We start from the raw sequence: 26,702 nt of genomic DNA, 5'->3' as shown, positions 1-26,702 counted from the left end.
GTGCGTGTTCTGGTAAAAAATTTGTTCTAAATTTGTTTGAGTCATATAAATCTGAATGACCTTGCACTTTGATCAATAAAATTATGTGTATAGTTTATATTGTCAATGTTCACTTTATCAAGAGGGATAGGTATGAGGAGTATTTACTTGAATATATAGTTTTTAAGTAATTTTTAAGTTTACTCTGTTTAAAACTAATTACAGATACTGTTTATCTACACTGGATTTCATATATGTTTATTTAAGTAAAAAGTATTAGTGGAAGCACTATCCTTGGGACTTCTGTTTGTGTTACTTTTGGTTGTTTCTAGTTGGCATATTGAATAAAAGTCAGGAATAATAAATGGGGTGGGGTTTTTGAATGTATTTTCAGATAATTCTGAAGATTTGAATTACAAATTAAAACATCTGTTGTCAGACGAAATAGCAAGGCATAAAATAGGTAAGATTATTTTAAAATATCATAATGTGTGTAAATGCAAATACATTTTCAACTCGATGTAAATGTTGCTGAAGGAGACACAGGCAAACACCTAGAAATGGGTTCATCTGTTCATAAGTATTTACAAATAGGGTTTGCTATTTCTTCAGGTATAGCCCTTCTCTTAATTTTTAAGTTATTTCTTAAAACTTCTGGTGTTTCTTTTTTTTATTTCTCTATTCAGCAATTGTCTTTCTAACTGCCACAATTCTGCTTTTCATGATATTGTGTTAAGGAAACTTGCAGATCTGACCATCCTGGAGCCACTTGGGCATCCATGCGCCCACTACCACAGATTTTTAAGGCCTGAGACTGAAACCCCTTTATGGTGGTTGGGTCCAGTGCCCTGACAGGTGCCCCATTTGACTCCCTACACAGCCAGACAAGGTTTCCTTGCTGGCTGGACCCTGGGTTTCCCGTAGAAGACTTTCAGACCTCTGGTTCCTTTAAGTAATTTTATGTTGTAGCAATGGAATAACAGCTTAAACTAGAATAAATTACTATCTGGGCTTTTGTACCCTCACACGTTCCATGTCCTCAGCAGTCTGGGGTCCTACTGGTCCTTCCAGCTGAGTCCTTGGCTCCTGCTGTGTCCCCGAGTGTCTGGTGGCTGTGCCACAGGTCCCTGTGCCCCTTGTTGTTCAAAGGGTCAGCATTGGTTCATGACCTCTTGCCTGAGGCTCCCACCCAGAGCTCAATCTTCAGCTGGCACTGCAGCTGCACACCTGCACTGAATATAATCCTAAAATAAATTCTAAAAAAAGAGTCAGGATAACTCTTTCTTTTCAGTGAGAACAGTAAGAGATTGAATTGATTTTATGCAGTAAAACTGAGGGTGCAAATAACCTGACTTCTGTGGTGGTCTGAGTCTGGATAGGATGGAGCAATGAACATGCAATCCGTTGTAGTCCCATGTTTATCTGCTTTACATTGTGGGTGTTTTTTATTGGCTTCATTATTATTTTATACACAACACTTGTCTCCCTTCAAAAACTGTTTCAGCAACTGTTTCGTATTTACTATTTTTAACATTTCAATAGTCTCATTTAATTTGCTCTGAGATCTGAAGGGGCTTTTACTCTTTCTTACAAACACTAAAATATCATACTGTAGTCATATATGGCAGCTTACACAACTTGAAAGTTGAGACTGTGTGATTAGTACATCTGAAGATAAATATTTGAGAAATCATGGAAATGTGTGAGTTTCTTGTTGCAAAAGTTCTGCTTTTCTGGACTCTGGAAACAGGACATCTGAATCTGGAAGAGAAGGATGTACTTATGCAGTCTCTGTTACCTTCCCCTTGCCATAACTGAGGCAGTGCCTTTCATGGTTGCAAATGAAGTCCCTCAGATTCAGGCAGGGTTCTTAGTCTTTGTTGAGAGCTTTGTCTTCACAGGTGTAGCATGTTTGGTGTCCTAGGACTTGAGCTCCTAAAGTCTGTGTATGAGTGGTTCACGAAGATACATAGAACGGAATCTTATACCAAGTCAGGGTGGTGATTGTTTAAGAAAAAGGAGGGTAAAATACTGATGTATGCAGAAGAAGGGATTTGGCAATACTTGATTCCTATTTTCTTACTGTGATAGCAATGTGATAAATATATCAGCTAGAAAGTGCTGACCCTCTTGTGGTACAGAACAGGAGGAAAGAATATTTAATGTTTTCTGTGTCTGAATTTTGCTTTCCTACTTAATGTGAATTACTTCATCCTTCAAATCAGTAATGCCTTCCAACACACCTAATGTTCGTCGGACAAAAAGGATACGGCTGAGACCTCTGGAATATTGGAGAGGCGAGCGCATAAACTATACTATGAAGTCGTCAGGTATTAGTTGCAAAATATCTATTTGCTTCCTTTTGATAGAGCAGAAGAGACAAATCTGTGAGTTGATCTTGTGCTGTGCAGGCTTTGAGATGCTTACTAATGGGTAACTTGTTAAAAAAAGACTATTTGTGGGCTCCAGTTACTTAGTCATCTTTCCATGTAGTTTTCTTCTGTTCTGACACCCCTGTGTCAGCTGAAAATAATATCAGCAGAGCATGTTAAGTACTTTTACCTTCATTTTTGAGGGAAGAACAGAACAATTTCTCTGTACTCATGGGTTTCTTAAGTCAGAGATTGTGTATGATACTGGAAAAAGGCAATCAACTGGATCATTCGTTGAAGCATTTCTTTTTGTGGGAGGATTGTTTTCCAGAGCAGATACTATAACATTTTATAGTCTCAGTGTTAAATAACCTAAGTGAGAAAATAGATCTTGTTCTCAGGAATTTTTTATTATAAATATCTCAAGTTGCATTGCACTCCAAAGTACTTAATGTTGAAAAGCTTTTTTGTTTGTTCTGGCTTTCTAAAGGGATCTGAAAAATTCAGCATCAAGGAAATGTATTCTCAATTGAAATGCTGATTGGTTGTGCAAGTTTGCATTCTCTTAAATTTAGTATGAGTTAGTGAACTTTGTTTAACTTCCTTTTGTTTCAGGAGGGCTTGTGATTAGTGGGCTAGTGCATCCAGAAACTAAACCTCTCAGAACGAGTAAAAGGAGGAAGGATTGTCCCAAGCAGAAAAGAGATAACACAAGTAGGACACAGTCTTTTTTCCTTCAGATACTTGGAAGTCTCTTTAATCAAATGCTCTACTACTCTAAGATTTTCTTCCTGTAAACACTCAATTCTCTCTCTGGGTGAAAATAGTTTTATAACATAATTTATTAATACAATCTGATGAGGAAGAACCTGCTCCTACTGGATCTATAGCAATGCTGTACATTCTTCTTGTAAAATTGTTCACTTCTCAGCATATGAAAGAAAGAAATGCTGGACATACCCAGAAGTGCTATTGTGCCTTTAAAGCAGGGGCTGAAGAAACTAAACTGTACTTAGTTTGTGTTCAGATCAGATGCTAGTGTGCACACTTAAGGTATAAAAACTTGTAGGCATTTTGCTGATACCTGTAATGACACATCTAAAAACACAGTGGAGAGTGTTAGTAGGGTTTCAAGCTGTTATAGTTTAAATACAAAACCACAGCATGGTAGGTGAAGAGAGAGCTTTAAGAACAGTGCATAAAATGGTTAAAAGTGGACAATAAATCTATGTTTAAACACAAACTCTCTGGCCAGTAAATAATAAATATGTAAGTAGTTCTCAGAAAAGAGAGTCAAAGTCCAAAAGCCAAATTATTTTTGCTGTGCTCTCTGGAAGATGTTTTAATGCTAAAGAGCCTTTCTTTTTGGGGACTGTCTAGAGCTTTTGTTTGAAACTGAAACATTTCTCTGTGAAGCTACAGAACTAATAAAACAAGTGCTAACAAACATGGAAAATGCCATATGGTTCTAGCACTAAACTAATCAGGACTGACATAATCATCAGAGAAATAAGGAAGAAAACAATTACTGTTGGTGCCAATTTCTGATTTTACATGTGTTTCATGTAAATTTCATTCCTTACCTCAAAAAGAAAGTGGTAGGACTAGAGAAGGTTTAGGGAAAGCTCATCTAAAACCTAGAAGGACTTCTGTAGTGAAGACTCCTCAGCCTTGAAGAGAATACTATGGAGGCCTCTAAGGAAATGGTTTAAAAAAGACCTCTGAAATCGTGTGACATGGAGAAAGGAAATAGAAGTAAATGGTCTTGTTAGGGTTTTCTGCTTGTTTTTTTAAACACAAGAACTAGAAGGTGTGGAAGGAAGACAGTGAGAGCTGAGTTATTCAGCAAAATAAGGTGGTCATTCTCACTGTGTGCTTCCTGCCCAGAGTATTGTGCATAAAAATATTTATATAGTTTCATGACAAGAACCAGATATATTAACAGGAGACTTAACAGGAGGGTTAATGGCTCTAAATAAAGTGTGTGAGATTCAGGTTAGAGGTGGAAAGTATTCCACTGAAGTGTCAGTATATTTTTATGGCATTTTGGAGAATGGAAGGAATACCTGCTTTGGGCCAGTGATGGGAGACAGGACCCTGGTCTAGATCAATATTTGATCTGAATACAGTTTATATTGTAATATAAATCATTTGCAGCCCATGAGAACCTGAACTGGTAGTGACTGTTCATAAAGTCGTACAAGAACTATTGGTTGCTTCAAGTGCCTTTGAACTGTCTTCCAGAAGTGATTGATTTCCTCTGTGCCAGACATTTATCCTCAGAGATAGTCTCTCACTCACATCCTTAAGTCTTAGTGATGCGTGTAAGGCCTGTCAGCCAAGTAAAATTTCTAGCACAAATTCTTAAATGTTACTGATACGATAAAAATTCTGGTTTTATAGCTATAGAGTTAACACCTGTTAACACCTGTTGCTGCTTCTTTTTATAGAGAGATGGTTATGTTGGAACAAAGCTGTTCAAACACAGTATCTTCCTCCCTCTGATTGTCTTGCTGTAAGAGTATTTAAGCTGCCATGAGTGCCTACAAAGTGCTATAGCTTCCCTTTAGCATGCTGCTTCTGTCTGTGTTTAAAGAAATTTCCTGTGCACTGTAGAGCTAAAATTGTCTGCTTAAGAGAATTCTGCAAGAGAGCTTTGGGATGTTTATTCTGCTGTGAACATTCTAAAGCATCTCTTTTCTGTTTGAAAAGCATAGCATTGTCATAAATTCTTAGGCTATTTCTTTCTCTGGAAAAATCCTTTTTATTATAGCAATAGTTCTCAGATTTACAGCTTACAGTGAGATGTCCTGTAATGTTATTTCTTGAGAAAAGGAAAATTGGACATGTGCTTATCTTTTGAATGTTTTCTCCCTGAAGTCTCCTGATGCCCATCAACAATAGGTTGAACAAAAACACTTGTTCTTCACACTTCATCGTGTATTTCGTATTCTCTCAGCATCTGTTGCTAGAAAAACACTTTTCTCAAAACATAGAGTTTAGTTTTGAGTAAATACCGTTGTTAATAGCATAGGATAAATAGTTGGCATTTCCCTGGGAAATTCCTTAGGATTTAGAGTGTTCATCTATTACACACAGATACTATTTCCATGAAAAAGACATTTTCAAAGATTTTTTATGGATGATTTTCTTTATTTGAAGAAAGAGTCTATTTAGTCACTTATTAAAGAAAATTTAAGTACTTAATGTGTGACATTAGAATTGTGGAAAAGTTGTGGTTAAATGATTAACTTTTTAAAATCTATATTGATTACTTTTCTGGTTTTGTTTTGGTTTCCTTGTATCCTCAGATGGAAGAGAGATACCTGCAAGTTTGGACCACAGCCTAGCTGATGCGTCTAAGCCAGCCATTGTACTGGACCCAGTAACAAATAAGGAAGTGTGTGTAGGTGAGTTGAATGGATGTGACTTCCTGAATTATGTAGACTTATAAGAAAAAAAATGTTCATGCCACATTGGGCATAAAAAGATGAAGTTTTGAAATATCATTGCTCTTCTGGAGAAAGTTCTGAGGGAGACACAAGAAGTGTTCTGATTTTTCAGCTAAATATTCAGTCTAGCTTTTGGAGGTGTTGCACTGAAACAATATGTATGGCACTGAGCATGTAACAAGAATAATTATGTGGTAGCACTAATGTTAATCTCCTGGACATTTTTTGTAGATTGTATAAACACTGCAAGCAGTCACACTTACTTCTTCAAAGATGAAGCAGTAGAAATATACAAAAATTTGAATACATCTCTTTTTGCAACTGGTAGATTGATTCTGAAACCATATAAAGAAAAAGGGCACCAGTTTGTCCACATGGATACAATCGTAAGTGTGCTTTTTAAAACTTTTTATAAAATGGATTTTGTAAACAGAAGATCTCTTGGGGCTGTTGGAAGTAACATATGAAGTTGAGAGGTTCCCCCACCCCCTAAAATAAACAAACAATAATGAATTGTTTGCTGAAGGCACTTTACATGCACATTGTCCTGCTTTGCTTTGTATTAAATCTGTATGTCCACCATGTGCTCCTAATTTCTAGATCTTGCAGGCAAGATAGAAATACCATAAAAATAAAACAGGACTCCATCCCCCTTTTGAGTTGTGCATCTTATTTTTCATCAGTATGGGGAAAAGGGATTGCAGCTCTGCTGGTCAATTTGGGGGTTTGTCTTTGTTATGTGTATGCAAGTGTTATCTTAAATACCTTTCTTAAATGTTGCTAACCTTAAAACCCTTTGGCTTACATTAAGGCTTTCTATATTATCCATGGCAAAGTTATTGTAACATTACATAAGGCATCGTATTACCTGACTGCAGGAGACTGCTTCTATGTTCCAGCGGGTGAGTGCACGTGTTTAAAACCCATTTGTTGGGAGGTGCAGGAGACTAAATTGGCATGCTAAGAACCAAAAACAGACAGAATGGTTGAATCGAGAATGGGACAGTACAGGGTGATGAAGAATGGAATGTGACACAACACTGGACATGGGTTGATGATCTAATGGTTGAATGCAGGGGTACACATACCGCTTGTTTGTGTGAGTTGGCCTCAAAGTTTTGATGACACTACCAAGTTCTAAGAGTAAATTTCTCTTGTTATTCTGGTTCTGTCGCTAGCTGTAATGTTAAGGAAACATCACAGACAGCCTAATGTTACTAGTAATTAATATAATTGTTTCCGTCACCATATGCTTGCTGCTTTTTTCCTATGTTAAATTATGAAAATCCGTTTGGATCAGTTCACCATAGCACCAAAGCACCATTTTGTGCTTTGTACTTATATATAGAAGGTTCAAACTACCTTGTTGAATAGGTTGTAAATTCATATTTTTTTTTGAGAATTTAAAGACATGATTTTGTCCTTCTGATATAAAAGTGGCATGAATTCCATATAGGAGGCTGCTCATCAGTGGATTAAAGCACTGGTCCAGAGATTTCATAGTAGTGTTAAAGCAGGCTGTTCATGAAGCTGTAGAGAGCTTTTGTACAGCTTTCTTGTGGAAAGGCTTATATTTAGAAAATGAGGAATTAGCCCTTTTTTTCCCTGTTAACTTTTCAGCACAGTGTCCTGACTGAACAATCATTGCTCAATTAATGCTTGGTGCTTTAAAGCTGCCTTTTGGCGTTTCAATCTTAAAAGTCTAGTGGGTCTGCAGAGACAATTTTGTCATTTGCTTTTTAGGAAAGCAGATTATATAAAATGCTGTAAGTTTTGTATGACCATAAGGATCTACACTTCATTCTTCCCTGCTTCCTGATGGCCAGTCTCAGTATGGCTGGATGGGCAATGCAGTGTTTGTGGCAGGTGATCCCTGTAATTCATCGTGTGGCTGTATGTGAGTGTGAGGATTCATGGCTCATTCCCAGGTCCGTTATCTCAGGACCTATGAGATAATTCTATTTTGTGGTCATGCTAGTGTGAAAATCAAAGTAGATGACACTAGCTGTATTCCTTGTCATCTCTTTGAAATGCACTAACCTGCCTGTAAGAGTGGCATCCTAGACTAAAAGCTAATATTCCTTCTGTTAAAATATATAAAATAAAACTATAATTGGCTGAAGACAAGACAGGACTTCAAAAATTGCCAGCGGCTCCTAAGGAAAACTTCCTCTGTTTTTATTTGTAGGAAATGGATATAACATACGTAATCTTCTGAATGAGGAAAGCGTTCTTCTCTTCACACAACTCAAAGACAGGTGAAGAACTTTCTGCAAAGAAGTTTGCTTAAATACTTGTCAATTTTTTTAATGTTCTGTACAGAAATGTTTGAGTTGGCCCACCCTAACATTACAACTGAATACAGAGCAGCTGAATCAACGTAAGAAGAGTTGAGGAAAAAAACCCAGAAGAACATTGGTAATTTGCTGTCAAACTGAAATGACATAGTGAAGGGCCTTGCTCTGCATCAATTACTGTTCTTGTGCCATCCAGTGTTAGAAAGATAAAAGTATGAAATGTGTGGGTATATTTGTTGTTCCAAATTGTATCAATATGCTTAATCTCCCTAAAGATGCTTAGCACTTGAAAAAACGTTGGCATCTTCAGCTAACGTCTGATAGATAGTCTTAACGACTGCCTGGTGCAACCTGCTTAGAATAATCTCTGTTTAAATGACAAACCTGCTGTTTGCATTCCAGTAATTGTTGTCTAGGAGATGGGCTGCTGCAAGGCTGCTGTGCTGGGGTCCAGCTGCCTTCTCATATGTTAACGACAGGCACCCCTTCCTTGTCTGGCAGCTGGATGATTAGTGCCTCCAATCTGAATAGGAAAATAGGAGCTCTTAAGTAGGAGCTTATCAGTTGTGTCTTTTGTGTGGAAGCTATGGCCTGATTAGCTCTGAACATTGTTGATAGCTTTATTTTGTGTAACAGTGATAGGTCATTGCCAAATGTATTACTTTAATATCTCCTTTTGATTTGCTTGCTGTGTTCCTGGATAATAATGAGGACCTTTGGGAAAGCTGTAATTATACTGTATACTCCAGAAGCTAAGTCTAGACAGCAGATGGTATACATAGCATTTGTCTCCCAAACTCTTCAAGGTTCCTTCTGGCTGAAGATAAGGATAAACTACAGCTGTTCTTGTATGCTGCTTTCTCTCTCTGGTCATTGCTATCCTTGAAGAGAAAGAGATAAGGAAAATTGAATTGGAATTGTGAACTTCTAAGGACTTGAGGATGGAACACTAACCTTGTAACCAGTCTTGGCCATGATCTTTATGCAAAATCTAGAGTATTCATTAAAGTAGGAAAGAGGAATCGGCTTTTAGCTGTCAGCTAACTTCCTGTGCCTGTGAAAGGGCTTGGACACCAAGATTACCATGCCTCTGTGAAAGATCCTTTGGACTGGGGAATTTGAGCTAATACTTCCTGTCATTCTCTTTCAAGCAGTAGTTCCTATGGTTAGTGCATGTATAGACTGACAGTGGAAATACTTGGTAGAAGTTGTGTGCTGTCTTTTCATTCATGGCTAAGTCACGTGTAGCTCTGAGAAGATGAAACGGGAACATGCCTGTTGCCATTTAGTTCTGTCTTGAAACAAACTAATTTCTGTCAGAGTTCAGACTGCACAGAAAGTAATTTTTTTTCCAGCCTCAACTTTTTGTAAGCAGTTTAAGAGTTAAAAAGGAAAAAAGTCATTTAGTTATTAGATAAAAATTTCATGTTGGCAACTTTTCTAAATTTTGGGCTTGGGTTTGTCTCTTCAAGGTCAGTAAGATTCAAATAATGTCCTTCCTGAGCTGGAGCCATACCAGCTACCAGATGGGCACACATGCAGTCTCGCTGCTTGAGGGGATCCCACCCACTAAAACGTTTAGTTTTTAAGTCTTTCAACTCCTCAGACCTGCAGAGATCTGGAACTTTGCCACTTGGAAAAAGTACAGGGCTAGGATTAAACCAAAGACTCTGCTTCTAACATAAGCAGGTCTCCCAGTGGTCAGGCCATGGATGTGATGTCTCTGATCCCAGCAGCAAATTGGTTCCAGTTGAAAATCAGAACAAGAAAAATTTTCAGTTGTGTTAATGGCCAGGGAGTTCTGAACAAGAATACCCTGCAAATTCTTTTTTGTGTTACCTGTCTGCAGATTGGGTAGCAGAAGGATGGATACTTAAGGGATTAATGTAGGTAACTTATGTGGATGGACTACAGAGCTCCTGGTCCTAAAGGAGAGTGTGGGTGGATGGTGTGGTAGAGCTCAGTAGGCTGCTGCTTGCCAGAGATATGTTTTCATTTGGTGGGATGGGATGACAAGTGATGACATGACTCGTATCATATCAGGCACTGATGTGTCTTTGCCCACTGCAACTTGGCAGCAAGGTCATGAGTGGGTTTTCTTTTGGGTCAAGAGAAATAAGTCCTTCAGAATGCTTTCTTAAGCAGAATTAATGTGTGCAAACCTTTTCCTGACACAGGCTGGAAAGTGCAGATATTCAAATGCAGGTTTCAGGTTAGCATGCCTGTTTGTGTTTTCATGATTCTGTGGCTGGGAGTGCCAAGAGAACAGGGCAGATTTGGTAAAGTATGTCACTTTTTAGGCTGGATGGTTTTGTTTGTCTCTGACTGGTTGGTTTCTTGAGATAAATGTCTTGTGTACATTTTGTAGCTGGAATACATCTGAATATGTTTGTGGTTTACTTAAGAAGCAGTCTCAAGTTTGCCAAGGGATGTTTCCTGGACTATTGCTCTGGTTTAGCAGCAATTCTACTATTTGTCAGTAGATGGGGCTCAAAGTATAGCTCTTAGTCCTTTGCTGGACTCTGCTCGTTAGGGTCTGGTTTTTGGAATGCAGGAAGAACAGTGTGTTACAGGTGGAGATAAATTTAGTTGAATTCTCTTGCAAGATGTAAGTCAGTTGCTATTCACAGTAGGACTTAACTACTGAACGTTGCTAAGTTCATTCAGTTATGTGGATGTTGTACTTGTTGCAGCCACTTGCACAAAGTTGTTCTTTAAAACATTAGTGCACAGCAGGACCTGGATTGTTCACTGTTGGTCTGGATTGAATTTCAAATTTTTTTCTTCAACTTGGCCCTTGTTAGAAATTTGCTGCTGTGTCATTAGCCTAAAGATAGTGTGAGGAGGTACAGGAGAATGTTCTGAGTGCCAGGACTCCTATGGCTGATGAGTTGTGCAGTGTGTCAATCAATAATCAATTGATAGTCAGAAGCAGCAGCTGATGTTTCACCTCTGCCTGGTCTTGTTTTGGTTCCTGCTTTCTACATTTTTGTATACAGCAGGCCAAATAGGATATTGCAAAGAAATAAGCCTTTTCTGAAATGTGAGATGTTAGTGTTCTTCCTGCGTATGTGTGTTTCTGTTTGCCAGCCTGTTTTCTGCTCTGCTGAGTAATCTCGCTTCCACTGGCTACTGTGGTTTAGCCAGGTGTTTGTGGAGCTAGGCTGAAGTTGGTTAGCCAGTGTTACCCATTGTGAAGTTGGGATCTTTGTCTTGAAAGACATATGGCCTTTTCTGTTGTCTGTGAGATACACTTACTGTTCCTAGAGGATACATACTGATATCCTAGTCAATATCCCTGTTTCAGTATTTTTATTAAATAATAAAATAATAAATGGATTATTGAATTATTAACTATTATTATTATTATTAATATTATTTATTGTAATAAATATTAATTGCTTTTTATCAACAGTAATTGAGAGAACTGGAAACAAAAGCCCAGTCACATATTTCAGCTCCATGTTTATAATAGGTTCATGTGTTCTATAGCAGGTACTATGGTAACATCCAGGAGCTTGTTTTAAGAAGCTTAACTGAGAAGTTAACCACAACAAATGCCACAACAAAAAGTTAGAGTTTTGAAAGCTTTGGCTCCCTTCAAAAAAATTATAGGTTAGTAGGTTTTGCAAATCTATCTTTTTGTAGTTTCATTTGGTTAAAAAGCTGTTCCTGTTTTACTAAACAAAGCTTTTTGAAGCTTAAATTAGCAGAAGAATGATTGCAGAACAGTCAGATGTGTATGCACATCCTTATTTGTACAACTCTGTAAACATAAAATAGGAGACTGTGAGCTGAGTAATTACAGACAAAATAAACAAGACAAATAAAACAAACTGTTGAGGTACATATACAGCTTCTTCTATTTTTCAAGTGCACAACTAAATTGGTTATCTGCAGATGATTTAAAATTAACGTTTGGGGAATGCAATAAACCAAAATAACTATTTCCTCATTTCATAACAGCTGAAAAGGCATTTCAATATGAATATTTCTTGTATTTTCACTACTATATAGACTCTGCATGATATCTTTTGTAATACAGGATTTACTTTAAGAGGTGATTGATTGCAGGTGATACATCTAACTGAAGAGCATGGACCATGCCTCTTTAATGGTATTGACAGCTGTTGTAACTGAATATCTTAGTTTTTCCAAGCTGATACATTTCCTTGGCAGAATCCTGTTACTTCACACATGTTCACAAATACAGTCAGAAGAGATCTCAAAGGCAAACATTTTGGGTTGCATAGATGAGCTTTAGTTAGGATTTGACAACCAAAGCGAGTCCCCAGTTCTAAGATGAAAACATGGTTGATCATCAGTCAGAACAGTAGGCTGCAGATTATTAGAAAATGAATATGTTAAAAGGTTTGCCTGTAGAGCTGCTCTGTGTTTTTAAGCCCACTCACAAAGCTCCTGTTCTGATCTGCTTCATTTAAGTTTCTGTGCCCAAGTAAAGGTACAACACAGAAGGTTGTAAAATCACAGGTGATTTGCATTCCTGTAGTCCTGTTTGGAGCACAAGAACAATAGTGGTTGAAACAAGGAGCTGGAAGAAAAAAAGTGTTTACTTTGTCAGCCTGACTTTGGAGATACAAGTCTGAAAGTGTTCACAGAAAAAATATTAATGTCTAGGATAAGATTTTTTTCTCTTTGCAGCTTGATAGGTAAGGACTTTGAAATTTGAAAACTGAAGAATTCCAGTACTCTTGACAGATATTTAGGAAGTTTATTAAATGGGTATGATAGCTGTTAACACACATTATTTCATTTAGCTTATTATATATTTTCATTGTGATGGTGTTTAAAGATGCCTTCTCCTGTGTTTTCAGTAACAATATCTGAAATGAGAATTGATCAAGATGGCAAATGCATGGTAATGGTGTCTATTGGCTGTTGTATGAGGGTGTCTTCTGGAGTCAACGTGCCATAAAGAGGGAGGGGAAAGGAGTGATATGAGAGGTGTAAACATAATTAAGAGCTCTATACTAGTGCTCAAAGGTGTTACAGACTGACTGGTCTAGGCTATGCAAAGCATTTTCAATGAAGCTCAATAACTTTGAGAAGATTGACATGGGGAAGGTTTTCTGGTGTTTGTGCCACAAGGACACAGTTGTCTCTGCTGGTAACCAGACTCCTGGTTTGGGATTCTAGTAGTGATCTGATCACTTGCATTTAAGAGCATTATGTCATCTTATCTAAAACTACAGGGTTCAGCTAATGAGCTTGATGTATAATCCACTGAAGAAGAGGCCTGAATTTAATGAATTTTACCCTTTCTTTATGTTAGCAACACTTTTGTGTTGTAGTACAGTGGGGGTAATTACAAGAATTGAAAGTTAATTACAAAAAAGGTTTTTTTTCAAGCACTATCTGAACTTGAAATTTTATTGCTGACAAAGAGGGGGCTCCCCTAGGATGCAGTAGCCTATACACTGAAGAAACGGAGTGCTTCTCCTATATTTCAGTTAGTGCCAAGTGAGCTCTGAGGCTAATTAATCAAAACAAATTCACAATTAAGCCCAGGAAGGAAGACTAATTAAGTAGACAGTTAAGAAAAGTGCTGAAGAAGGGAGCAACCTTAAGGGGAAAGTATGAGACTCCCAGTACTGGCCCATGAAGGACAATTAAGTGATAATTGCAGAGGCCTTTTTGCATCCAGCAAATGCTGTCTGCCTTTTATTATGGCTGATTTTCTTAGTAGAAGCAGACAGTTGCCTGATGAGCAACTAAACTTTACTATGCACTCTTAAGGTAATTCACAGGTAAAGCAGAGAGGTTGCTACAGCTATAAATTAGAACACAGCTCCCAGACTTGAACAGTATTTTAGACAATGAAAAAGCCCCATTGTGTTTTAAAGACAAACTAACTTTAAATGTTTGCTTTATTTCCCTCTTCATTTTGTGGCATACTGAGTCCACGTTGGCATCCTGTTTAATCTTTCAAATAAATTACACGGAGTGAACTATCAGAATTTCGAATACCTTCATTTTGTTCAGTTACTCACCCCACTGAAGTTCACAGAATCATTACCTTGTCATGAAATGGCTTCTGCTGCTTATGTCCTTGTATTTGGTTTGTATAGCCAGGTTTTGATAGTGGTGGGGGGTGGTTACTGGGATGGCTTCTGTGGGAAGCCAGTAGCAGCTCCCCTGTGTCTGACAGAGCCAATGCCAGACAGGTCCAATGCCAACCTGCCACTGGCCAAGGCTGAGCCCACCAGAGTTGGTGGTAACTATTCTGTGGTAACATTTAAGAATGGAAAAATGTATGTGCAGAAGTAATTATTGCTGGAAAAGAGAGGAATGAGGATATGTGAGAGAAACAGCTCTGCCCACACCCAGGTCAGTGCAGAAGGAGCAGGAACGAGGTCCTCCAGGCACTGGAGCTGAGATTCCCTGCAGCCTGTGACAGTAATGGGTGAGTGATCTCTCCCTGTCCTCATCTCAACCCAGGAGATGGCTCCTCATATTTTCTCTCGCCTGTCCAGCTGGGCGAGGAGAGTGATAGAATGGCTGTGGTGGGCACCTGGCATCTAGCCAGGGTCAGCCCACAGTCCTGCACTCATGCTGCATGATATATTTGTGGGTTTTGGTGGGGGAAAAAAAAGAGGAGGAACCTACAACAGTAGTATTGTTTTTACTGAAAATATTTTAAATTTTCTTCTGAAGAACTTCTTAAGTTAGCAAAGCTATCTCTGATGAGATGCAAGCCCCAGATTTCCTGCATCCCTCCTTGCTCATTTCTGTTGAACTGTGATGGTAATGAAGTACAAAACCTCTCTTAATTTATTTGACTTAGCATGGGCTAAAAACTTGTGTTTCCTTTTTTTTCCCCTCTCATATACAGAACTTGAATTATTGCAGAAATTACAGTGGAGAGGTCTCCTTAAGTATTTATTGAAGTGTTGATAGTAATTTCCTTTTCTTCATGAAATTCCATGTGAACATTCTGCTACTGTCATGTACTGTGTCTTTATATGTGAGTTGGCAGTTGCCTTCTTGAAGTATCTGTCCAAGGTGCACTTTTGTCTCTTTTTTTTTTCCTTCTCTTGGAACAGGCTGCAGGATGAAGCGTTCACCTGCTGCTATTCCATCTCAGCTGTTCCATCAAGTTTCAATCTGCTCCTTCATTTTTTGTCTTGCTGCCTAAACTAATTTCCTGCCCTATTTGGATGTATTTTCCTTACCAAAGGTTTCTTTTCCGTCTTTTTGCCACTTGCAAGATTGAATGAATAATTTTTTAGCTCAGTTCCAGGTGTTTGAATTATTTCAGAGGTGTTCTTGTGCCTGAAGGTTCCTTTGCTACCTCTCCTGCAAGTTTTGTACAGGGCCTGGCATAGCTCCCAATTTTCACCCTCAGAAGTGATGCAAAGCATTTTTTGGCCTCTGTTCTTTGAAAGACTTTTGTGTAGTTTTAATCCCAAGAAGGTTGGCTTAGGATGTCACTGGCAAGGTGTTTGTTATTGTCATCATCTGCCGCTTTCCTGGCTGCAGAAGGAGAATTGAGACTGCTTCAGGCCCACTTGGTTGCCCTTGAACCTCATCCATCTGTTGAGGCTGGCTCTGCAGTGCTGGGAGAATTCATCCCAGCACCATTCCCTGTGGCCAGACTTACCCTGGAGCACTGTAACATTGTGCTTTTTGCTCCTCTTAGAGCACTAATTCAGCGTGCTGGTGACTTCTTTTGCCTTGGCACAATCTTGATGTGTGTCTGCCATCACTTAGGCACAATGCCATACCCTGATTTTGTATTGGCAAGGCTAGTCCAGGCATTCACCTGCTCTTACATCTTCATTCCTCTTGCCTGTGGGAATGCTGCCTGGCACCAGCTGGTTTTGGCACAGAGGTGTGCCCACTGCTGCACGCGTGGGTATGGCTCTCTCACGTGCCCTCTCACACCCTGTTGCTGCTTGACTTTCCTGGTAAATTCCAGGAGAAAGTAATCATCCTGGATTTTAGTGTTTCTGCGATGTCTAAGTAGTCTAGACTAAAAGAGCTGTGAAGGTTGGGTGGCCCCTCAGCATTGGGTTCATACATTTCCCTTGGAAATGGAGCTGAGACCTGGCCAAGCACATGTGATATACCCTTCCATGTGGAACAGTTCTGTCCACAAAGTTCAGATCCTGTCATCTCTGTTTTACCATTCTTCGTGCCCTGGGTGGGATTGTGTACTTGCAAAACACATCAGAGTGTTGGTGTACACACTCGGCATCCTCATTCTTACTGCTGTGGTTACTGCAGAGAGGTATAGAAGAGGTACAGAAGAGATCAGGAAACAGAAGCTTGTATGAGGGGAAAGAGCTTATCTAAATCCAGGGCAGCTGGCTCTCGATGGTCGTGCTTGAGCAGAAGTGTTGGATCGAATGACTTCCAGAGTCATTTGGATCTCTGACCTCAGACATCCTGTGAAGTTACAACCTGTGCTATGGAAGTTGCTCTTTTATAAGTTTAGTTCACACTTTCGTTGGGAAGGCCCTTGTTTCTGTACCCCTCATGTGGAGAGCAGTCTTTTCCGTGTCACACAGCTGCCCACCAGTATTGCCACCAAGAGTGTGGGGTGTGCCTGAGCACCAGCCACTGCCGAACAGCCACTGCCATCCCTTTCTCCACAGAAGGACAGCATGTGCACATTAAGTAGAGTCACAAGTGTCAGCTTTAACCTCGCCTTTCTGGTCTTGGCTCTGAGGAGCCCGTCCACAGCAGACACATATCTGGGTTTGATGAGAAGCCCACTGCTCAGTTTGGGTGAATTAGCTAACAATTTTTTGCACATACACCCCAAAACATTTATTTTGATAGTGGCTTACTAGTTTCACTTGCAAGTCTTAACATCAGTCTTTATTCTCTGCATGGGCTTTAAACTAGTTGAAAATTTAGCATCTTGTTTAGTCCAGGCTATCAAATGTCTGCTTTTCCCATGTAACTCTACATGTGGAGTAGCAGTCCTCAGCTGTCACTTTATGCGGAGAATTGCATCAGATATTATTCTCTCAGCAAGCATTTTAGTCCCTGATTATTTTCCCTACTTTCAGCAGCTTTTTGTGACCTTTGGAACTGCGGACCAGAGATTGTGAACCATTTGTGTAAACCTGAGTTAAAGGGAATTAAAATACACACAAGATCTTTATAAAAATAACATGAAACTTACATGCACATTAACTTCTGAGGCCTCTTAGTCCTTCATAAGATAGATTTCGTATTTGAAATAGCTTAAGAAAATACCCAGAGAGCAAGTGTCAGTGCCACAACCAGGTGTGGCTTTGACAGCTCCAGATTTTGCACAGATGAGCACATTTGTCAGAGACCACTATTAGTTAAATTAAATTAGGCTAATGTGCTCTTTTGAGCATAATTGAAATGATACTAATGTTTTTATTGATTTGCCACTGGAGTAGGTGAATGCTTGGATGTCCTTGCTGCTGTGAGTACAATTTGCAGTTGTTCCACTCTACTGTCTAGTAACTCCCCAATATTATGGCACAGAAAGGCCTATTTTTAACTGTGTTAATTTGAACTAATTGCTGGTTTTTTTTATAATTTAGAGAAACAAGAAATACGTTGTTGGACGCCTCTTCCCCATAACTTTACCTGCAAATTGAAGATCATCTAATGCAGAGGAGTTTTAAAGAATATTGAACATTTTCATCTGACACCCCAGTTTTAGGGGCATGTTGTTTCATTGATCTTAAAGATCTTTCTTCAGTGTAAATGGTACATACATAGTTTGTTATGAGTTATCTTTTCTTTTGTATCAATAAATATTAAGTAATGCAAATCAGTTTTGATTTATTTGTTTTTAAATAATTTTAGAATCAATTTTCTAGCATTCCATGTGGTTTTAAAAATGCAAGTAATTACATGAGTTGACTTGTAAATACTTATTAATAAATACCTGAGTTATCTTGAGTGGCTTCAAAGATGTCATGAACTGAAATGTTTCACTGTTTCTTTGGAGTTGTTGAAACATTCAAAGGCAGTTTGAAAGTAAAATAGTTTTTGAAGGATAGAGTCATAGAATCATAAGGTTAGAAAGGACCTTTAAGACAATCCAGCTCAACTATTAACCCAGTCCTTCCAAGTCCATCATGTCACTAAGTGCCACGTCTTTCAAATACTTCCAGGAAGTGATGCCACTTCCCTGGGCAGCCTGTTTCAGTGCCTGACCACCCTTTCAGTGAAGAAACTTTTCCTGATATCCAATGTAAACCACCCCTGGTGTAACTTGAGGTCATTTGCTCTCAGCCTGTTACTTGGGAGAAGAGACCAACACTCACCTGGCTATAGCCTCCTTCCAGGTGGTTGTAGAGAGTGAGAAGGTCACCCCTGAGCTCTTGGCCTTGTTGAACCCCAGATGTGAATGGAGGTGAGATTTGAAAACCACTGTTCTGAGTTGATAGTGGCTTTGGTTGCAGTTTGAATCCCTGGTGTTCCTGCCAAACTTACACAGAAACTTCTGGTTGGAATGGTGCAGAATTCTTTTGGTTTTCAAGTAAATCATAATCAGAGCTACATTCTGCTGCAGTATGTGATCATTCAGGGCTCTTCATATTTGGTATGTGATGACTTACACACTACACATTTTCTACAAAATTTTCAAGGTGTTTCCATTTAGCTGGAGATGGTACATGCTGAGAACAGATCTTGCCTAGTCAAGTAAAATAGAAACACCTCCCGTCCCTTCAAGGAAAATACGATCCATTGGTTTTTCATTTGCCAGGAGCATCAGTTTTTAATGTTTTCCCCTTTCTCTTTATCTCCTGGGAATATCAGTCTGCATAGATCTATTATTAATTCCACAGCAACGAGCTCATTTTCTCAAAACTCCTTACAGTGGGTAGTAAAAGTAGGTCTCCCCAGGAATTATTTAATATCCAAATTGAACTGAAGAGTCCTATGCATAGTGCTGGGTGGCTGTTGGGTTCCTTTTTGGTAGTGGTGGTTGGTTGTTTTTTCCTAAAGCATCTTTGCCTCATCTGAAGTCACTGTTTTCTATGAAAAGGTGAATATTGTAGGTTGTCCAGCATTTAAAACTCAGGAGTCTGGATGAGTATTAAAAATAATTCTGGAACCCAATCAATTTTTGGTGGTGAAAGGGTGAGGAAAAATACTCTTGAATAGCAGCATACTATGCTATGAATGTTAGTATATTGTTGTATAAGCTTTGCAGAGAAGGGTGCAAGAGAGGTGTTCCACTCCTGGAAAGTTATGGAAGCTCTGTTTATAACGTTCATTCCCATCAGCTATGCCCCAGGAGCCATAGTGAGCATTTTGCTGGCAAGAGCCTTGCTGGAGGAGCAGCATTCCCAGCTGCAGCTCTCATGGTTCTTGAAGCCCTGTCTCAGTTCCAGTATCATTCACTGAAGGAGGAGAGAACCTGGCTCTACAGCTCAGCCTCCTGGGGCTGCTTCTGAGCACCTGGGTGAGCCCATACCCATCCACAGTGCCTGTGTCCCTGGGCTGTGCAGGTTGGGAAGGGGAGGGTGGTGCTGGTGCTTTCCAGAGCCCAGACCTGGAGCAGCCTGAGCACTGTTCTGCTCAGCAGCTGTATAGGTCATTGTAGGATCCCTCCAGGCAGGACCTGGGTCTGGAGTCTGTCCTTGCCCTGACTTGCTCAGACAGGGCTCTTTTGCTTGTGGTCTGACATGAGGAAAGTGGAATGGTTACTGCTTATCTTTGCAGTGTTTAGGAGATACTCTCATTCAGAACAGTCTCACAGTTTCTTGTTAATTGGCTCAAACCAATGCATCAAACAGAAGCAGCAATAACCATATAGATCATGTGCTGCATTTTGATAGTCAAGAAGATTGTTTTTTACCTGTCCTAACCTGGAAGAATCAGAACATTTGCCCTTCCTATGCCAGTTAGACTCAACCATAACTTCATAGAAGGAGGGCAGTTCCAGTAAAACCTGCACAGTGACCCAATATTAACTTCTTGGAAGCAAGGACCCTTTTTGTCTGTTACATGGATGTATTGTTTGCAGTTTGTTGTATCCCTGGAAGGTCAAGTTTGAGGAGCTATAAGGAGTGATAAACAGGGGAGGTGCACAGTTCATGGGGACACATTAGAAGATGAGGCTGGATTTTTTTTGCATGTGAAAAAATTCAACTTAAATCTTTTTATCTTAGGGAATAGAAAGCAAAGTGCAGGTCTTAAAAATTACCCCAGTCATCCATCCTTTGCCACTGCACAGCAGGAGGAGGTAGGATATCCTGTGGCTCATACCAAGCAAAGGTGCTGGTGTTTATACAGTAGCCCAGTTTTAGGCATGGCATGTGCCACAAGCCACAGAGTCACTGCTTGGGGATTGCCAAGCCAGTTCTGAGCTCGTGTGTTTACTTGTGCAGTGACACTTGGTGGGCATAAAGACACATGCTTGTATTGGGGAGCAGCCGTGGAAGCTTCATGTTCAGTGGTGGTGGAAGAGATTAAAAATCACATTTATTACATGTCTTTGGCAGCTCAATGTTGGGTTTTACCATTTGAGTCTCTTGTGTATTTTCAGTATCTTGAGTTAAACAGTTTCTCTCCTGTAGGAAGCCTCTTGGTCATGCTGGTATGTGGTCTGCTGGTGCACATCTGTGACTGCTTTCTCATGGAATTCAGCTGTTACTAAAAAAAGATTTTCATTCCTTTGCCAATAAGCAGGTTTAGCTTGTCTGTTAAGGTTAGTGTGATTTTGATTTTGGTTTTTTTCTTCTGTTTTCAGCTGAGTGTTATCCATATGCATGCTTAACTGAAAGACTGTATATCAAGTCAGTGCCAAATATTTTGTGGCCCAAGGAATTAAGATGAAAGTGATTGAGGTGCAGACAGTTCTCCTGGCTGCCTCTCTTCACACTGAGGAGAGCTTTCCTGTGCCACAATAGCCTTGCTTTGCTTCAGGCACTGCCCCAGCCTGGTGAAGCTCTGCCACACAGCACTCCTGCTGCCCTTGTGTCTGCTTTCTACTGCTCTGAGATGCCAGTCTGTGCAAGAGGCAGAGAGAAGCCCATTTCCAGCTCAGGCTGATTGTATTTAATATTTTTTCTTTTTCTTTTTTTTTCTTTCCTCATGAAGGAAGTAAATAGAACTAACCAGCAGGATTTACAGATGGGAGTTCAGCCAGCCCTGAGGATTCATGATTGTGAAGTCCTATGCTTGATTATTTTACATTTATGTCATTAAAATCAGGCTACTTTAGGTTACTCTGCTTAATGTTGCAGAAAAAAAGGCACTTGGACCACCACTGAGCCAAGGATACTTAAAGAGAAGGTAGCCTGGTAGTTTCCCTGCTGCTGGTTGCATTTCTCCCTCACAGGCACACAAGTTAGTGGGTATGAATGCTTCTGAACTCACAAGAAGTATTGAAGTGGTGCCTTTTGGATGTTAGTCCTTTCTCTTCTCTCCTTGAAGGGAATGCAACCATATTGACCAAAACAAATGAGTCAGAAGATTGCATGTGGCTTTCAAAAATGGGTATTTTTTACAGATTTTTATGTAGTTCACATCACCTTGCCACCTTGTCCTGAATTAATGAATGAATGCTGTGTTGTTTTGGCAGGGAGTTTGTTTGCACTTTTTTTGTCAGTTCAGCCTCCAAAGAAACTTCTAATAGCAGCTCTCTGTAACCTTGGCAAGCACAGAAACTGCTAAAATGAATGCAGGGGCAAGTGGACACAAAACCCAGTCAAAATACACTGAAAGTAAGTTTTGAAGAAGTTTTTTCTCATGTTTGAGAATGCCTGTTGCTCTTTTCCTTTTTCCTGTGTTCTGTGGCTCCCAAGGGCCAAGCATCTGCAGAGGGTCGAAGACACATCCTGGGAGCTGGCAGCAGGACAGTTCCTCTGCTGAAGGCCAGCCAAGCAGCCTGCTCCACATGGAGAGTGGAGGTTCCATCTGCCTTCCACCATCTCCAGGCTGCCATTTCCCAGGGAGCAAATCTTGCTGCGTTGCCCGGGGCTCCAGAAGGCAGGTGTTGGAGGAGGGAGGAAACCGAGCCAAGCTTATGGAATTGTTGGAGGGATGCAGAGCGATTGCACTCAGCCAGAGGAGGATGGCACTCTCCAGCACCAGCACCCCTGCACAGGTATCTGCACAGTTCTGCTGGGGGCACTGTTTGCTTTTTCAGCTAGCCCTGATTTTGAGGGTTCTGCTCTGCCCAAAAAGATGTCTTGCTCCTGTCTGTTACTGAGTAGCTCTGCGCTGAGCCTTCTCCCCTCCATTTACTCACCTTCTCGGAGGTTTATTCCTGTGATCCTGCATAGTGCTTTTTTGATTATTGTTTGTATTTTTAATGAGTTGGGAAGAGGTGTGATCTTGTTTATATCCATGGAAACTGGAGCTATGGGTTTTGAGTCAATAAATTTATACCTAGGCAGGACTGCTGTTGCAGTCACTGCCTGCTGCATACAGGCATATGTTTTCATGTTTGAGAGCCTGTGTTTACAGAAGACAGCAGTTGAAATCCTGGTTTAGATTGTTCTTTACAGCCAAACTGCTGTGGTCTGAATGCTGCAAGAGTTAACTTCCAGTGGAGCACATACAGTGATATCAAGCTTATACCCCAAATGTAACAAACTTAGTGCCTCTGCAGGTGAAATTTTATTTCTTTTATGGCAGACAACTTAGAAGCTCACTAGAATGGGATCATCTGTAGGAAAAAAATAATACTTAACTCAATCTCTTCCCTGAATGATAGCAAAACCAAGACTCTCTATGTACCTGATGCAGAATAGTAATCCTTTTTCATCACATGCCTTGCATTCCTTCACCAGGTATGTATTCAAGCTCTGTGTGGGCAGTGGTGTATTTGTCTGTGCTCTGTAAATGAAGTTTTGTGATCACAAGACATAGCTTGTGTTTTCCACTAGAGGCCAATGAAGCTCAGAACAAGGCTGCTGCAAGGCTTTCAGGGAAAACCCCATTTTTTTCCCTTCCAGACCTGTTGCTGAACAGTGGTATTGCCATGATTATTTCCTTTTAGAAATGGTTCTCCCTCTAATGAAATGGAATTCAGTTGCTGTCTTCCTCCCAGCATTTTGTTCCCAAAACCTTCAGAAAGTTACAGAATTGGAATCTTGATTTGCTGATACATGTACCTTCCACATGTCCAATTCCTAGCTGTTAACTATGTAGCAACCTCCGTGAAATAATGCTGCACATTGAGAGGCAATGGAAACAGTGAGTAATGCCAGTGCTTGGGGCTTTTAAGAGTTTCAGGAAATAGTACATCTTGAGCTACTACGTTTTACTGGGGAGCTTCCTAGATTTTGTGTTTGCAACTGACAGAGCCGATGACATCCCATTCCAGCTGAGGCACAGGGTCCTGTCCTGACCCTGACATCATTCTGCCTGAGTGCCTTTGCCTCCTGACTCCTCAGGTCATATCTCAGTCCTAAGTAATAACACTGGTCTTTTACAAAGTTTTTAAGAGGTCAAGAACAGCAAAAGTCCTCAAATATGAGGGTGGTGGTGCCAGCTCCATGTCACAGACAAAAGAAGCCATCTTGGATATTGTTTCTTTGCCTGGGAGCTACCCCACATTTTCTGTCTCAAGTAAATGAAGAATAGTGCAGCCTAATATGTTGGTTAAAGCCAGAAATGTTTACAGTAAGACAAAGGCACTGCTTGTGGCATGAGCTTGGAAGATGGTTTAGGATCTTTCTGCCTGGCAGGGGTGTCATGTGGGTGGCACATATGTGTGATAGCCTCTGCATGCCACACTATTTGTTTGCCACACTGTGCTTTGGCTGCTGATCCTAAACTTGTGAGATTTCTCTGGGGGTTGTAGGAGACCTGACTTTAGAGGGAATTTGGCTTCTCCTTTGGAAAGATATACTGCTATGAATATGCTGCTATGGTAGGAAGCAAAACTAAGGTGGGATTGCAGCTCAGAGGGTTGCCTGAGCCAGCTCTAATCACGTGGTGGCATGGCTTAATGCAGCCCTTTGAGCTAGGGCACACCCATGCCCCCCCCCGCAAGATTTAGCAGCATCTGCAAGCCCCTGACCCAACCTGTGAAGCAGAAGGGCTCTGCTGCAGCCTTTCTGTGGTTAGAGAGGGGAGGTCAAGCCCAGGTGAATGCTGCATGAGACAGGCTGTGTAACCCATGAGGTGTCTCCTCCAACTTCATTCATCTGCTGTCTGCAAAGGTTTTCCTAATGTGGCAGGATGGGCTGCTTTGAAGTTTATACCACAGAATATGGTAGCTGGCTCTTCCAGAATAAATGGTGTTTGCACTATTGCACTGTTTGCTAGGCAGGGGCCTCTGGAAACCGCCTCTGAGTTGCCAGTGGCTTCAGCGAATATTGAACACCTTACTGTCAACTGCAGAAAGCTGATTTATTACTATTATTTACTCCTCATTAGCACTGATGTAACACAGCAGGGAATCAAGAGCAGCAGCAGCTTCCTGGCCGTTATCTGATGCTGCTGATGGCCTTGTGTGTGCCGTGCTATGGTGTTATGTTTGTGCAGGACCTGACATCAGGGGGAGGCAGCAGCTGGCAAAAATGGGGAAAAAAAGGAAGAAAAGGGAATCTAGCTTAGATTTATTTATCCCCTGGTGCAAGTAGTGTCAGAAACACTTATACAGTGTATCACATAAATTGAAAAATAAGTAGGAAGTGAGACTGACACATCAGCTTTCAGTCTAAAAGAGTCTACAGCTATTTTTGCAAAATGAGCAGTTTTGTATATTACCGGTCACACAGGGTGTTTAATTTCCCTTGTTTTCCTGCTGTGCATCTTCTCTTTCTCTCATAGGTGGATGTCAAATAAAGTGTCACTGGGAATCAATGTTAAATGCTCAGTGCCGGTTTCAGAATAGAATTACAGAATCTTTAAGTTTGGAAAAGACCTCCAAGGTAATTGATGGTCATAGACCTAGCAAACAGTGCACCTATCCAAGCCATGACCAGCCAGGAGATTGCTGTGGGAAACAAAGTCCAAGATTTTACTTGAAGTCCAGGTAGACGACATCCACAACTTTTCCCTCATCCACTGGTCAGGTCAGCTGGTCACAAAAGGAGATCATGTTGGCCAAGCAGGACCTGCCTCTCATAAGCCTGTGCTGACTGGGCCTGATCTCCTGATTGTCCTGTCTGTGCTGCATGATGGCACTCAAGGTGATGTCTGTAAACCTCCCCAGCACTGAGATCAGGCTGACACACCTGTAGTTCCCAGAATCCTCCTTCTTGCCCTTCTTGCAGTTGGGTGTCTCCTTTGTTCACCTGCTGTCAGCTGGGGCCTCCCTGATTAACCAGGACAGCAGTTAAATGTTGGGAAGTTGCTTGGTGAGCCACTTTGTGTTCAGATGTACCTGAAAGATTGGGACCTTATGATACAATAAGGTAATAATATAATAATTTTGTTTGCTGTGCAAACAAAAACCCTAGAGTCTCTATTCTATAGTGTTTATATTCTAACTGATAAGGGGAAAATAATTAGAAGTGTAATTTTCCAAGGGTTTGTACACCCCTTGAAACAGTGGAGCCACCCTTATAAACCAAGTTAATATTAATAATTCTTCATTTTCTGAAGAATGGTATTACAGGTGACTGCCTTTCTGTAACTGAAACACTGTAAAGCAGAAGTGTAAGACAAAAATGTGACCCCCCAGTTTCTCGGTGGAGTTTCAAGACAAGCACATCTCTCTGCTGAGGTTTGCCACATCAGAAATGTTCATAAGAGAAAAGGGGCTTGGGGCATTTTCTTAGCTTTAATTCCAAGGTGCCATTTCCCTTGGCAAGTGACAGTACCTTCCTGCCCAGATGTAAAACGGGCAGTTTGGAAACTTTTACTTTAGCAGCAGTGGAGGAAAAGCCTTGGCTAAATACAAGTCTGACAGATGCTGAGCAGAGGCAGTGACTCTTGCATCATCTGTGATGCACAAATGGGGGATACTTTTAATGCTTCTCAATATGTTAAATCAGAGGAATATTCAGCCCTGTTCTTGGTGCATGTATTAACTCTAGAGGTTGATTATGTCCAGGGAATAAGTTCCTGCTCCTTACAGCACAGGCTGACTTTGGGTGGAGCTGGCAGCCCTCTGGCCATGCTCAGGCTATGGCACATGGGGGTGGCAGTTCTGTGTTTGGCCCAGGCAGGGATGCTGGCATCTATCCTCAGCTGCCATTCAACTCAAGCCAACAACTGCATCAGGGTGCACTTCAAGCTGCTCTGACTGGGAAAAGTACTATTAGATCAGTGCATGTAGTATTTTATACTAAGCCTTTTATGCCATCCCCAATATCACAAGTCAGCGGGATGCTTACGAATGAGCAGGAATGTTTGATCTGGGCCTGTAATTTTGTTAACCGTTTCTCCTTATATTAATTTACATTTGGGTGATTCTGTGAGAAACTATAGCAGAATTTAATAACACTAATATTAAAAAACCAATATCAGGTCTGCATATTTCAATCTGATTAGTAGTTTTTCTCCTGATTAAATTATGCATTTTTAATGCAAGCCCTTCATTTGTCTGCAATAACATGGCACTGTAACCCTCTGTGTAAAGCGAGCACAATTCAGTGCCCTTTTTGCTCCTGCTGGTCCTGGATGCAAATTTCCTTGTTTCTCAGTAATCTTTTCTCTGTATCCATCATAGCACT

At 40.5% G+C, this 26,702-nt stretch overlaps 1 protein-coding gene across 4 annotated transcripts in view; it reads left to right on the top strand.

Annotated features, from left to right (window-relative positions):
* CENPC (centromere protein C) overlaps positions 1 to 17,916 on the top strand; it is a 28,162-nt gene extending 10,246 nt beyond the window's left edge. For 2 of the 4 annotated variants that reach the window (XM_088057021.1, XM_088057024.1), the window contains 9 exons: positions 374 to 442; positions 2,205 to 2,309; positions 2,967 to 3,065; positions 5,663 to 5,761; positions 6,035 to 6,189; positions 6,615 to 6,705; positions 7,992 to 8,061; positions 14,449 to 14,524; positions 17,649 to 17,916. In XM_088057021.1, the coding sequence (XP_087913147.1) occupies positions 374 to 442; positions 2,205 to 2,309; positions 2,967 to 3,065; positions 5,663 to 5,761; positions 6,035 to 6,189; positions 6,615 to 6,705; positions 7,992 to 8,061; positions 14,449 to 14,515 (755 nt within the window). In that variant the 3' untranslated portion in view covers positions 14,516 to 14,524; positions 17,649 to 17,916. Of the gene's footprint in view, positions 1 to 373; positions 443 to 2,204; positions 2,310 to 2,966; positions 3,066 to 5,662; positions 5,762 to 6,034; positions 6,190 to 6,614; positions 6,706 to 7,991; positions 11,299 to 14,448; positions 14,525 to 17,648 lie in introns of those variants that run through there. The other 2 variants (XM_088057022.1, XM_088057023.1) reach the window with 2 other exon arrangements.
* Positions 17,917 to 26,702: the final 8,786 nt, after the last annotated feature.

The sequence above is a fragment of the Pseudopodoces humilis genome, chromosome 6 (assembly GCF_049639895.1).
Source record: "Pseudopodoces humilis isolate 2021_Gansu_Grassland_sample_001 chromosome 6, ASM4963989v1, whole genome shotgun sequence".
NCBI classification, from domain to species: domain Eukaryota; kingdom Metazoa; phylum Chordata; class Aves; order Passeriformes; family Paridae; genus Pseudopodoces; species Pseudopodoces humilis.
The sequence above is the reverse complement of the archived record's forward strand: the minus strand, read 5'-3'. Positions and strand labels throughout refer to the sequence as shown.